We start from the raw sequence: 15274 nt of genomic DNA, 5'->3' as shown, positions 1-15274 counted from the left end.
AAGGGTTGTAAAGAGTTGAACATGACTGAGCAACTGAACACGCATGCAGTTAATTGCTTTTTGCATTAAATACATGTGTTTACAAACAGTTTGCTAATACCAGTAGATCACTGTATATAACTCCACATTAGGGACAGACAGTTTTCTGGGGCAGGAGCCCACTGTACCCCTCTTTTCCTGGCCAAGCAATAAAGCTATTCTTTTCTACTTTATCCCCCCCAAAATAGTTCCACATTGAAAATTATCCTATATATTTAAAGAAACCCATTATTACCATTCTTATAGCATTTCTACTATATCAATATAGATATCATAAGACCCTAACTTGAAAGTAAAGCACCATTAACCAGTATTAACTAGCCGTTATGTAGGAGTAGTTTTAAAGAACTGATTCTCAAATGGTAAAGAATCTGTTTGCAGTTCAAGAGACTCAGAAGACATGGGTTCAATCTACAGGTTGAGAAGATCCTCTGGAGACGAAATGGCAACCCACTCCAGTATTCTTGCCTGGAGAATCCTATGGACAGAGAAGCCTACTGGGCTACAGTCCACAGGGTCGCAAACAGTTGGACATGACTGCGCACACACACGTTAGCAGAAACTCACCGAATTAACTGTGCTCTTCCAGGTGAAAGAGATGATCTGGACTTTTCAAGTTTTCCTCCATGTTTTTCTACTTGGGTGTCTCTTAGCGTATTTCTGCTCCTAAAGAAATATTAATTGTATTAATTACTTTATGCTAATAGAATATTAAAAATATAAATGTGTACAAATATTCCATCATTATCATGCACCCAAATGATGTGTTTTCCTGACAGAATAACTATGAGTATCAGTCTCATCTGACACCTGAGAGGTCCCTTCTGTCCTGCAAGCAGAACCATGCATTTTATATAATGGAGAAACACTTGTCCAGTATTTCTTCATGCCAGAACAGGACTTCACAGGTTGCTATCACTGGAAAGGTCCTTCAGTCTATGTCTTCTGCCCTGAGTCCCAACTGCCTATGTTCTCCTTGCCCACCTGACATCACAGCAGGGCCTATGTCTGATTTTCTGGACATTGTCAAGCTTAGTATACTCTTTGGCACATACTGGTTTGCATCAAATCCTTGTTGAGTAAATTCTTAACTGAAAAAAAAATTAGCCCATGGAAAAAGCAGTATTTTATAATTCCATCCCTCAGTTAACAGATGAGCCCATACACTTATAATTTTCAGACTCACCCTTTCAAAGGGAACCAAAAGGTCAAACACCCCCAAATCAGGGAAAATCAGAGGAGCAAGGTATCTCACCTCCCTCAAGTTTCCCTTTTCAAAGCTCTCTGAGTCTATATCCAAAATACAATCACCTGAGGCTCTTGGAATCCCTATAGGTGAGTGTCCCCACATGACCAGTAGGGAGCCAGTTCTTAAATCAATAAGGGGACCACATGGAACACTAAAAATGACTGAAACTTGTAACCCATTTGCTAAAACTTCACAAAGTGCTCTAGGTACTTCTGACTGCTTTGGTGTTGGTAACATTGGCCTTTATTCTTTGCTTTGGCACCAATTTACAAAGGGTCCTGAATAAACCCAGGCTTGTACATTTCTGACTTTCATAAAACCAGGTCCACTTTACTCAGGCCTGTCACATGTTTCAGATTCTATCCTTTTTATAGTATTCACTTAAAGTTCTCTTAATACACATGGTACCACTGCTATGAAGTTTCCCGTAATTAATTCCACATGATTTTATATTTATTAACTAATTTATTTAATTGGAGGCTAATTACTTTACATTATTGTAGCAGTTTTTGCCATACATCAACATGAATCAGCTATGGGTGCACATGTGTTCCCCATCCAGAACCCCCTAGCCACCAGTGGTCATCCCAGTGCACCAGCCCTGAGCACCCCATCTCATGCATCGAATCTGGACCAGCAATCCGCTTCACATATGATAATATATACGTTTCAACACTACCCTCTCAAATAATCCCACCCTTGCCTTCTCCCACTGAGTCCAAAAGACTGTTCTTTACATCTGTGTTTCTTTTGCTGTCTCACATATAGGGTCGTTACCATCTTTCTAAATTCCATATATATGCATTAGTATACTGTATTGGTGTTTTTCTTTCTGACTTACTTCACTCTGTATAATAGGCTCCAGTTTCATCGACCTCATTAGAACTGATTCAAATGCATTCTTTTTAATGGCTGAGTAATACTCCATTGTTTATATGTACCACAGCTTCCTTATCCATTCATCTGCTGATGGACATCTAGGTTGCTTCCATGTCCTGGCTATTGTAAACAGTGCTGAGATGAACAAGATGAACATTGTCTCTTTCAATCCTGGTTTGCTTGGTGCGTATGCCCAGCAGTGGGACTGCTGGGTCGTATGGCAGTTCTATTTCCAGTTTTTTAAAGGAATCTCCACACTGTTCTCCATAGTGGCTGTACTAGTTTGCATTCCCACCAACAGTGTAAGAGGGTTCCTTTTTCTCTGCACCCTCTCCAGCATTTATTGTTTGTAGACTTTTTGATGGCAGCCATTCTGACTGCTGTGAGATGGTACCTCATTGTGGTTTTGATTTGCATTTCTCTGATAATGAGTGAGTTTGAGCATCTTTTCGTGAGTTTGTTAGCCATCTGTATGTCTTCTTTGTAGAAATGTCTGTTTAGTTCTTTGGCCCATTTTTTGATTGGGTCATTTATTTTTCTGGAATTGAGCTGCAGGAGCTGCTTGTATATTTTTGAGATTCTTTGTCAGTTGCTTCATTTGCTATTATTTTCTCCCATTCTGAAGGCTGTCTTTTCACCTTGCTTATAGTTTCCTTTGTTGTGCAAAAGCGTTTAAGTTTAATTAGTTCCCATTTGTTTATCTTTGCTTTTATTTCCATTGCTCTGGGAGATGAGTCATAGAGGATCCTGCTGTGATTTATGTCAGAGTGTTTTGCCTATGTTCTCCTCTAGAAGTTTTATAGTTTCTGGTCTTACATTTAGATCTTTAATCCACTTGAGTTTATTTTTGGATATGGTGTTAGAAAGTGTTCTAGTTTCTTTCTTTTACAAGTGCTTGACCAGTTTCCCAGCACCACTTGTTAAAGAGATTGTCTTTTCTCCACTGTATATTCTTGCCTCCTTTGTCAAAGATAAGGTGTCCATAGGTGCATGGATTTATTGCTGGGCTTTCTATTTTGTTCCATTGATCTATATTCCTGTCTTTGTGCCAGCACCATACTGTCTTGATGACTGTAGCTTTGTAGTATAGTCTAAAGTCAGGCAGGTTGATTCCTCCAGTTCCATTCTTCTTTCTCAAGATTGCTTTGGCTATTTGAGGTTTTTTGTATTCCCATACAAATTGTGATATTATTTGTTCTATTTCTCTGAAAAATACCACTGGTAGGTTGATAGGGATGGCACTGAATCAATAGATTGCTTTGGGTAGTATACTCATTTTCACTATATTGATTTTACTGATCCATGAACATGGTATATTTCTCCATCTATTTGTCTCATCCTTGATTTTTTTCACCAGTGTTTTATAGTTTTCTATATATAGGTCTTTTGTTTCTTTAGGTAGATTTATTCTTAAGTATTTTATTCTTTTTGTTGCAATGGTGAATGGAATTGTTTCCTTAATTTCTCTGTTTTCTGATTGTTAGTGTATACAAATGCAAGGGATTTCTGTGTGTTCATTTTATATCCTGCAACTTTACTATATTCATTGACTAGCTCTAATAATTTTCTGGTGGAATCTTTAGTGTTTTCTATGTAGAGGATCACGTCATCTGCAAACAGTGAGAGTTTTACTTCTTCTTGTCCAATCTGGATTCCTTTTATTTTTTCTTCTGCTCTGATTGCTGTGGCTAAAATGTCCAAAACTATGTTGAATAGTAGTGGTGAGAGTGGGCACCCTTGTCTTGTTCCTGAATTTGGGGGAAATGCTTTCAATTTTTCACCATTGAGGATAATGTTTGCTGTGGGTTTATCATATATGGCTTTTATTATGTTGAGGTATGTTCCTTCTATTCCTTCTTTCTGGAGGGTTTTTATCATAAATGGATGCTGAATTTTGTCAAAGGCCTTCTCTGCATCTATTGAGATAATCATATGGTTTTTAATCTGTCAATTTATTAATGTGGTGTATCACAATGATTGATTTTCAGATATTAAAGAATCCTTGCATCCCTGGGATAAAGCCCATTTGGTCATGATGTATGATCTTTTTAATATGTTGTTGGATTCTGTTTGTTAGAATTTTGTTAAGGATTTTTGCATCTATGTTCATCAGTGATATTGGCCTGTAGTTTTCTTTTTTTGTGGCATCTTTTTCCAGTTTTGGTATTAGGGTGATGGTGGACTCATAGAATGAGTTTGGAAGTTAACCTTCCTCTGCAATTTTCTGGAAGAGTTTGCATAGGATAGGTGTTATCTCTTCTCTAAATTTTTGGTAGAATTCAGCTGTGAAGTCATCTGGTCCTGGGCTTTTGTTTGCTAGAAGATTTCTTATTACAGTTTCAATTTCTGCGCTTGTGATGGGTCTGTTAAGATTTTCTATTTCTTCCTGGTTCAATTTTGAAAAGTATTTGTCCATTTCTTCCAAGTTTTCCACTTTATTGGCATATATTTGCTGATAGCAGTCTCTTACAATCCTTTGTATTTCTGTGTTGTCTGTTGTGATTTCTCCACTTTCATTTCTGATTTGATTCTTCTCCCTTTTTTTCTTGATGAGTTGGGCTAATGGTTTGTCTATTTTATTTATCTTCTCAAAGAACCAGCTTTTAGCTCTGTTGATTTTTGCTACGGTCTCCTTTCTTTTTCATTTATTTCTGCCCTAATTTTTATGATTTCTTTTCTTCTACTAACCCTGGGATTCTTCATTTCTTCCTTTTCCAGTTTCTATGGTGTAGCGTTAGGTTATTTATTTGACTTTTCTCTTGTTTCTTGTGGAAAGCTTGTATTGCTATGAACCTTCCCCTTAGCACTGCTTTTACTGAATCCCGTAGGTTTGGGATTGTTCTGTTTTCATTTTCATTCATTTCTATGCATATTTTGATTTTTGATTTCTTTTTTGATTTCTTCTGTGATTTGTTGGTTATTCAGAAGTGTGTTGTTTAACCTCCATATGTTTGTATTTTTAATATTTTTCCTGTAGTTGACATCTAATATTACTGCATTGTGATCAGAAAAGATGCTTAGAATGATTTCACTATTTTAAAATTTACCAAGGCTAGATTTAAGGCCCAAGATGTGATCTATCCTGGAGAAGGTTCCGTGTGCACTTGAGCAAAAGGTGAAATTCATTGTTTTGGGGTGAAATGTCCTACAGATATCAATTAGGTCTAACTGGTCCATTGTATCATTAAAGTTTGTGTTTCCTTGCTAATTTTCTGTTTAGTTGATCTATCCATAGGTGTGAGTGGGGTATTAAAGTCTCCCACTATTATTGTGTTACCATTAATTTCCCCTTTCATACTTGTTAGCATTTGTCTTACAGACTGAGGTGTTCCTATGTTGGGTGCATATATATTTATAATTGTTATATTTTCTTCTTGGATTGACCCTTTCATCAATATGTAGTGTCCTTCTTTGTCTCTTTTCATGGCCTTTATTTCAAAGTCTATTTTATCTGATATGAGTATTGCTGCTCCTGCTTTCTTTTGGTCTCCATTTATGTGAAAAATCTTTTTCCAGCCCTTCACTTGCAGTCTGTGTGTGTCCCTTGTTTTGAGGTGGGTCTCTTGTAGGCAGCATATATTGGGGTCTTGTTTTTGTATCCATTCAGACAATCTTTGTCTTTTGGTTGGGGCATTCAACCTATTTACATTTAAGGTAATTATTGATAAGTATGATCTCATTACCATTTACTTTGTTGTTCTGGGTTCTAGTTTATAAAGCTTTTCTGTGTTTCTTGTCTAGAGAAGATCCTTTAGCATTTGTTGAAGAGCTGGTTTGGTGGTGCTGAATTCTCTCAGCTTTTGCTTGTCTATAAAGCTATTGATTTCTCCTTCATATTTGAATGAGATCCTTGCTGGGTACAGTAATCTGGGTTGCAGGTTTTTCTCTTTCATCACTTTAAGTATGTCCTGCCATTCCCTTCTGGCCTGAAGAGTTTCTATTGAAAGATCAGCTGTTATCTTTATGGGGATCCCCTTGTGTGTTATTTGTTGTTTTTCCCTTGCTGCTTTTAACATTTGTTCTTTATGTTTAATCTTCATTAATCTTATTAAAAATGTGTCTTAGGGTGTTTCACCTTGGGTTTATCCTGTTTGGGATTCTCTGGGTTTCTTGGACTTGGGTGGCTATTTCCTTCACCATTTTAGGGAAGTTTTGAACTATTATCTCAAGTATTTCTCATGGCCTTTCTTGCCGGGAGCCAGCACGGGAGATTCCACCCATGACAAGGTCATGTGGAAGAGACCTGACGAGCAAGGCAGATCAGGACTCGAGGGACCCCCTGGACCTGCTCAAGCATCTACCCCAAAACCAGAATCTGTCTTACTATTTTATGGCTTTCACCAACTCTTCTGACATTAACAGGGGGCTATCCCCAACCACCTTTCTCTGGAGAAAATCAACTTAGGGCTCTAGTTGATAAGTCTCTTGGGCATGAAAGGAATATTTCAATTCAAACCCCCTCTGATGGCTTTCTAGCTTGCTTGGCAGGTTTATACAGACTCTTGCAGCTACGCATGTGATTGTTCACAGCCTCCCAACTGTGAGAGGCATGGGAAGCCTAAAACATTCTAAAAATATAGAGCTTTTCAAAGAGTTAAAAACTATTAGAATAGTGCTGGTGTAGGATTTCATTGTTGAGCCAATGCTTGCTGCCAAGTTCCCATATCTCTTATCCACTGTGCACCTGGGAGAGCAATAGTTAATGCATTTGGAATTTAAGAAAAACAAGCAGTAGCCTTGGAATTAACCACATCAGACCTTTGAGCTAATTGGTTCTTTCTTTGTTGTAACTCACTGCACCTTTGCTCCGTGAGAATGTAACTCTGTTTAGCACTTCTGAGGCTGACATACATTAGAAATATAAAGAAAAAAACATTTCAAGGGAAAATAAGTTTTCTGGTTGAGCAGTCTTTATCAAAAAAGGGTCATAAAATGTCCACAGGCCTCCAAGGCCAGAAGATAATGTACACAACATTGTTTATGGGAAAGATATGCAGAAAAAATCCTGGTTTCAATAAAGACAAAACAGATGTAATGTTTGGGCTGACTCTGTATGACCTTGCATCTTTCATTTCCCTCTATGTACAAGTCAGGTTATAAAAGTTCCTTTTGAAAATAAAGTTATGGGTCTCGCTCACCGAAGCTTGCTCTCCCCATGTCAATCATTCTTTCTTACTCTCTCTCTCTCTCTTTCTCCCTCTCCCTCCCTCTCTTTTTCAGGCTGATCCCTTGGAGCACAGAGGCTCTCTGCGTTCACTTTCCTGCCTGGGCTTCTAAGACCCGATCGAGAAGGCACTCTGCATCTTCACTCCAGTGAGAGGGTGTCTGTGGCCTCCGTGAACAGAGCAAGTCCCTTGTCTGGGGCTTTACTGGCTTTCTGCATAAACCAAGGAATATTAGCCTCTATTCTTTTGTCCATTCTGAAGGAGATCAGCCCTGGGATTTCTTTGGAAGGAATGATGCTAAAGCTGAAACTCCAGTACTGTGGCCACCTCATGCGAAGAGTTGACTCATTGGAAAAGACTCTGATGCTGGGAGGGATTGGGGGCAGGAGGAGAAGGGGACAACAGAGGATGAGATGGCTGGATGGCATCACGGACTCAATGGACGTGAGTCTGAGTGAACTCTGGGAGTTGGTGATGGACAGGGAGGCCTGGCGTGCTGCAATTCATGGGGTCGCAAAGAGTCGGACACGACTGAGTGACTGAACTGAATTGAACTGAACTGACTCTTTCTTCTCTCCCTTCCCCTCTTGCCAACGTTGTCCATCCTGAGGGTACCCCTGGATCCTGCTAGGGCTGGACCCCAGCACTTTCTTTTTGTGTTCTTCTGGGCTCATGATTCGAATGTTGGGGTGTTTGACATTGTCTCGGAGGTCTCTGAGGTGGTCATTTCTTTTAATTCTCTTTGTCTTTTTTCCTCTCTGCTTTATTTATTTCCACCATTCTCTCTTCCATCTCACTTATCCTATCTTCTGCCTCAGTTATTCTACTGTTGGTTCCCTCCAGAGTATTTTTTATCTCAGTTATTGCATTATTCATTATTGATTGACTCATTTTTATTTCTTCTATGTCCTTGTTAAACTTTTCTTGCATCTTCTCAATCCTTGTTTCCAGACTATTTATCTGTAACTCCATTTTGTTTTCAAAATTTTGGATCATTTTTACTATCATTATTCTGAACTTTTTCAGGTAGACTCCCTATCTTCTCCTCTTTGGTTTGGTTTCATGGGCATTTATTGTGTTTCTTTACTGCTGAATATTTCTCTGCCTTTTCATCTTATTTAGATTGCTGTGTTTGGGGTGGCCTTTCTGTATCCTGGAAGTTTGTGGTTCCTCTGTATTGTGGAGGTTCCTCCCTGTGGGTGGGATTGGATGAGTGGCTTGTCAAGGTTTCCTGGTTAGGGAAGCTTGCATCAGTGTTCTGGTGGGTGGAGCTGGATTTCTTCTTTCTGGAGTGCAATGAAGTGTCCAGTCGTGAGTTTTGAGGTGTCTATGCGTTTGATGTGACTTTGGGCAGCCTGTGTATTAATGCTCAGGGCTATGTTCCTGCGTTGCTGGAGAATTAGCGTGGTATGTCTTGCTCTGGAACTTGTTGGCTCTTGGGTGGAGCTTGGTTTCAGTGTACGTATGGAGGCTTTTGGATGAGCTCTTGTCAGTTAATGTTCCCTGGAGTCAGGAGTTTTCTGGTGTTATCAAGTTTTGGATTTAAGCCTCCTGCCTCTGGTTTTAAGTCTTCTTCTTACAGTAGCCTCAAGATTTCTCCATCCATACCACACCAATGATAAAACATCTAGGTTAATGGAGAAAAGATTCTCCACAGTGAGGGACACCCAAAGAGGTTTGCAGAGTTACAAACAGAAGAGAAGAGGGAGGAGGGAGATAGAGGTGACCAGGAGGAGAAGAGGAGGAATCAAAAGGGGAGAGAGCAATGTAGCCAGTAATCAATTCCCTATGTGCTCTCCGCAAGCTGGAACACCCAGAGAGGTTCACAGAGTTACATAGAGAAGAGAAGAGGGAGAAGGAGAGATGACCAGGAGCAGAAGAGTGGGAGTCAAAGGGAGAGAGACAGATCTAGACAGTAATCAGTTCCCTAAGTGTTCCCCATAGCCCGGAATACCCAAAGAGATTCACAGCACTGGGTAGAGAAGAGAAAGGGGAGGGAGGACATAGAGGGGACCTGGGGGAGAAAAAGCAAAGTCAGGGGGAGAGGGCAATCAAGCCAGTAATCATACACCTATGTAAAAATGAGTACCAAAGATTGGATTCTTAAAGGTACAAATACCAAAAAGCAAAGATTAAAAATCTAGAGTAGAGGTTAGACTCTTAAAAATACAATAGTAAAAAAAAAAAAAAAAAAAAAATCACAAAAATAATTTTAAAAATATATGAAATTTGCTTTAAAAATAGGGTCTTTTTTTGTCAAGGTAATAGGTTATAAAAATGAAAATTAAAGGAGTAATAAAAGGCTTAAATTTTTTTAAAAATTAATTTAAAAGTGATAATAGTAAAATATATCTAGGAATTTCTCTAGAGCTGTTGTGGGTAGTATGGGGTCAGTTCAGTTTCAGATAGTTCCTTGTTCCAGCTTATACTTCTTCTCGAGGCCTATAGGCCCCTTCCAATGTAGTAGGTGCTAACTATAGGGTTTTAATCTGTTGTACCTGTCACTTCCCTCTGTTTATTTTGGCTTCTTCTGTTTGCAAGTCTCTTCAGTGTCTAATTTCCGCCCTGACACACGGAGGTGGAGGTGGTCACTTATTTAGGCTCACTTGTTCAGTTGTGCTGTGGGGAGGGAAGAACACTGCAAACAAATATCACTAGCGTGTGTAGGGAGCACCCGCAGTGTGTGGGCCACACTGGGTTGGCCCCCATTCACGGCATGTGTGCCTTTGCAGTCTACACTGCTCAAGCTCCAGGATGCTCTGCAGGGGAACTGTCTAAAGCGGGCCCTGGGTTACATGCACTTCCCAGGTCTAAGCCACTCAGGTTCAGGTTCTAGGGTACTCCACAAAGGCACAGACTCAGTTGGGCCTGTGTTTTGTGCTCTTCCCAGGTCCGAGCAGCTCAGGCAAAAAAGTCCTTGGCAAGTGCACTCTCCCCAGGTGAGGCAGTGTGTCTTACCTCCTCCCCTGTCCCAGCTGCTCTGTTTCCTGGATGTGCAGCAGGAGCGCCATCTCAGGTGTGCTGTGTGTCTCCTTTAGGGAGCTGATCACTGGCTGCAACCTTCCTGGTGGAGGTCAACCGTCCAGGAACTCAGGAAGACTTGGTTAGCAACTGGGAGCCTGCTCAGAGAATGCCATCTCTAGGGCAGAGATAGCCCCTCGCTGGCTCTGGCTGCCACCCACCTGCCTCTCTGCCTCCGGTGGGAGATGGGCTGGTCTGCAGCTGGCTAGCTCTCCTCTGGTATTCACTCAGTCCTTTGTTCTGTGAGCAGCCTGGCAGTGCCTTAGGTTAGAGCTTTTCATGGGAAAGTTCTCTCTCTCACTTGTTTTCTTTTTTTCTCTCTCTGGCTATCCCAGTTTGGGTTGCTATCTCACGTTAGCTCCCTCACATTGCCCTCAGGGCATTCAGGCCTGGTCCTTAACCTAAGCAATGCAGCCTGCACCTCCCTGTTCAGTCCCAGCTTGCTGGTGGCAGATGGGAGCATCTGGGCTACTTCCCTGCTGGGAGTTGTAGTTAGGCACGTAATCTGTGGGTTTTATTTATTTATTTTTTCCTCCCGGTTATGTTCCCCTCTGAGATTCCAAAACTCCCCTTAGACCTGCCGGTGAGAGGGTTTCCTGGTGTTTGGATACTTCTCCTTCTTCGCGACTCCCTCCCCAGGACGGGTCTTTGTCCCTAACTCTTTTGTCTCTCTTTTTATCTTTTATCCTACCTCCTTTTGAAGACAGGACTGCCTTTCCAGGTGCCTGATGTCCTCCACCAGCATTCAGAAGCTGTTTTGTGGAATTTTCTCAGTGTTCAAATGATCTTTCAATGAATTTGTAGGGGAGAAAGTGGTCAGGACTGCCTCCTGATTTTATATTTAATCACATAATTTAACACTACTTAATCAGGTCCCTACCACAATGTTTACATTCCTCCATGAGATTCCTCCATGTGTTTTATCATCATTTTCATTTGTTATTTGCCCTGACTCACCAAGCACATGAAAGTGAACTGTGCTCTCCTTCCGTGGTCCTCTGTACACAAACCCAGTTTGATGTCAAATCTTTCTGCTTGGAACATGAAGAGGGGAAAAGGGAACCAACCTGTAATTACTTTGGAGGGAGGTGTATGTATATACTCTGTATTTTCCTCCAGTAAAATAAAGTTATGTGAAAAGTTAGATAAACATGTGGTAGGGAAGTATGTATCAGAAAACCCATTATGTTAATATCTACCTACTCTTTGGAACTGACACTGGTCCTCCAGTTTAAACTTGGCTCCAATCTCTTGGTCAGTTGACTCCTTCCCAGATTAATTCGGTTCTTCTCCTGTGTACTCTTGCGGGAAGTAATACTAGTTTTATGTGTAATGGCCACTTCCTCCTTAGGTGCCTCGTTAGGCTGATCCTTTTGTGGTTGTTCACTGAATTTAATTTCCTTCAATTAATAAAAAAGGAAAAAAAAAGCATATTTTTATAATGATACCACTTCTGAATTATCTCTTGCAATCTGAAAATTCGACACCCTAGTGATAAATTTAAGATGTCTCAAGATGCTCTAACTTGTGTTGCTTAGCAACACAAATTGAATCTGGGCAACTTCAAGACTAAGCCCTCTACTGGAGTTAGGCTGACAGTAATGGGATGATCCTAAACTCATAGCTCTTATGCAGCCCACACAGATACTGCAACAGGGCTGCTGGATTGACTCACTCCTCACTACCACCTGAAAAAAATTATACTCAAACCCTATAAAGGCTGAGATGCATCTTAGTCAAATTGCTGAGACCAAGGATAAAGACATCATCTTGCAGGTAGCCAGAAACTGAAGACACTTCATAGACAGAGGAAAAATATAACAATTAAAACACACTTCTCATCAGAGACAATGCAATCCAGAAGACAAGGGAGGGATACAGTTAAGGTGATGAAAAGGAAAAAAATTCACATCCTCTCAACTCAAAATTCTATACAGAGGAAAAAAAATCTTTTGAAAATAAGGATAAAATAGACATTCACAGATGGAGAAAAGCTGAGAGAATTCACTGTCAGAAAGACCTAAGATAAAAATTGTTCATGGACCTCTTCTGTCAGAAGGAATCTCATACTAGACAGAACATAGATCTATATAAAATAATGCTGAAATGATAAAAAATAAATATAAAAGACTCTTTGTGGTGAGGGGTTACTAGCATGTTGGAAGTAAAATTCATGACTACAATAGTACAAAGGACTGGGAGTGGCATTTGAAGCCACTTGTAAGGTTCTTAGACCAGTGGTAAAACTGTACATTATTGTTCAAAGGCACACTCTATAAATTAGACACATATATGCCCAAGTGAGATACTTTTAAAAAGTAGCATAACTGATGAACTAATATCATAAACAAAATGGAATCATTTCTAAAAGTTCAATTAATCCAAAAGGGGAAGAAAAAAAGGAGACAAAGAATAAATGGCACTAATAAAAGCAAATAGCAAAATAGTAAATTTAATTTAACTCTACCAGTAGGAACTTTAAATGAAAGTGATTTAAAGACTTCAATTAAAAGAAATCATCAGATTGGACATAAAAGGAAAACCTAATTATTTGTAGTCTAAAAGAAACCATTTTATATATAAAGATATAAATACATTATAAGTAAAAGGCTGAAGAAAAATATTCTATGAAATCAGTGATCAAAGCAGAAATGCCTATATTAATGTCAGACAAAAAGGGACTTCAAAACAAATAATATTATCAGAGGTAAACAGAGAGACACATAATGACAGAGCCAATTACCACCCAATTCTAATTATGTTCACAATAGAATTTCAAAAGACATAAAGCAGAAATAGAACAGGAAAAACAGATAAATCCACAATTAGGAAACTTCAAAACTCCCCTCTCAGAAATCAACAAACTGAGCAAAATAAAACTTAATAAGAATATAAAAGACCTGAGGAAAACTATCAACCACCTGAATGTAACTGACATTTACGGAACACACCACACACAACAGCAGAATACACTTTCTTCTCAAAAGCACAAGGAAAAATTCACCAAACTGACCAAATTGTAAGCCATGAAACAAACATCCACAAATTTAAAAGAACTCAAATCATACAAAACACTTTCTCTTAATAAAATGGACATAAGCTAAAAACTCGTAAAAAGACATGTGGAAAATCTTCAGATATATTGATTTGCATGAAAACATATCAGAGTCTCTGGGAGACAGTTCATATGGTGCTGAAAAAGAAACTCACAGCATAAAATTTCATATTAAAAAATATAGGTCTCAAACCAATTCCTAAGCTTCCAACTCAAGAAATTAAGTAAGAGCAAATTAAGCTTAAAGAGAGCAGAAGAAATAAAATTATAAGAGCAGAAATAAAATAAAATAGAAAACAATAAAGAAAATCAATGAAACAAATAATTGTTCTTTGAAATGACCAGTAAAATTGATCACTTCTTTCCAGATGAGTTAAGAACAAAGAGAATATATAAATGACCAATATTAGGCATGAAAGAGGGATCCTTCAGAGAGCAAATCGTTTAGACATCAGAAGATAACAGTGGAGTAGTATTTGATGTCAATACATTAGGTAACTTAGACAAAATGTACAAATTCATTGAAAGCTATGAACCACCAAAGCTTAGCAAGAGAAAGAAATACGAATAGTTCTGTATCTATTAAAGAAATAAAATTCTCAACATAAACCCTTTCAACAAAGAAACCTTCAAGTAGAGATGGCTTCCTCGGTAAACTCTACCAAACATTAACAAAGAAATAAGACTCAATCTATATGAAGAATTCCAGAAAGAAGAAAAGTAGTGAATACTTCCAAATTCATTTGCAGCCACATTACCCAGATACAAAAAACCAGACAAAGACTTTTATTAAAAGATAACTACTAAGCCATAGCCTTCATGACTACAGATACAAAAATCCTCAGTAAAATATTATCAAATTACATTGAACAACGCTAAACAGGGTAAGAGATCATGACCAAGTCAGAATTATCCTGGGATTCAATATCAGTTCAACATTCAAAAATCAATGACCATATCAACAGACTAAAGGAGAAGAATTATGTGATCATCTCAAGAGATGCAGTACAATTACCACCTCCAAGCAGGAATGGACTCATTTCCCACAGTGTAAGCTGAGGCCCCATGGGAAGCATGTCCTCCTGGTCAGGTGAGTGTAAGCAGAGATGCAGTGGGGAGACCAAACTTCTACTCACTGCCCAGTGGTGTTGAGGCACCCTACACTACTGGAGTAGGGTTCTCAATGGAGTCTAAGCGAGGAACTTGGATTTTTACATGCACTTTGCAGTACCCCAGACCTACACCATGAGACCCACACTTAGAGAAATCCTGCTAAAACAAAAGACTTCCATGAAATCCAAAGTTTCATAATATAATCCAAAAATGTCCAAGACACAATTTCAAAAAGATCACTCATCATACCAAGAACAAGGAAATGTCACAACCTGAATGAGAAAGGATGATGAATAATTGATGCTTATACCAAGATAAAATAGATGATGGGATAATCTCAAACAGATGTTTGGAGTAAGATTTTAAAGTAGCCATCATAAAAATGGTTCAACAATCAACAATAAGACTTGAAACAAATAACAAATTAGAAAGTTTCAACAAATAAATAGATGATATAAAGAAGAACCAAATAGAAATTTTCAAATTTAAATTTACAAACCAAAATAACTCCCTGGATAGTTCGGCAACAGGATGGAGAAGAGAGAACCCGTGATCTTGAGGACAAACAATAGAAATTACTCAGTTTGAACCACAAAGAGAAAATACATTGGAAAAAAAAAATAAACAGAGCCTCAAGATCTGTGGGACAGTAGAAAAAAATCCAACATTCATGTTATCAGAGCACCAGAAGGAGAGGAGAAATAAGGTCAGACTCTAAGAATGTCAGAAGTTTTCCCAAACTTGGAAAAAGAC

The 15274-nt window shown here is 38.9% G+C and overlaps 1 protein-coding gene across 1 annotated transcript in view; it reads right to left on the bottom strand.

The window, feature by feature from the left end:
* ODAD2 (outer dynein arm docking complex subunit 2) overlaps window positions 1–15274 on the bottom strand; it is a 158058-nt gene that overhangs the window by 119880 nt on the left and 22904 nt on the right. The window contains exons 7-8 of the mRNA XM_052650822.1: window positions 11557–11753; window positions 607–705 (exon numbers count right to left, since the gene is read on the bottom strand). Of these exons, the coding sequence (XP_052506782.1) occupies window positions 607–705; window positions 11557–11753 (296 nt within the window). The remainder of the gene's footprint in view (window positions 1–606; window positions 706–11556; window positions 11754–15274) is intronic.

This window comes from Budorcas taxicolor, chromosome 13 (assembly GCF_023091745.1).
Source record: "Budorcas taxicolor isolate Tak-1 chromosome 13, Takin1.1, whole genome shotgun sequence".
In the NCBI taxonomy this organism is placed as follows: Eukaryota; Metazoa; Chordata; class Mammalia; order Artiodactyla; family Bovidae; genus Budorcas; species Budorcas taxicolor.
Note: the sequence above shows the minus strand (reverse complement) of the source record. Positions and strands in the feature narration are given on the sequence as shown.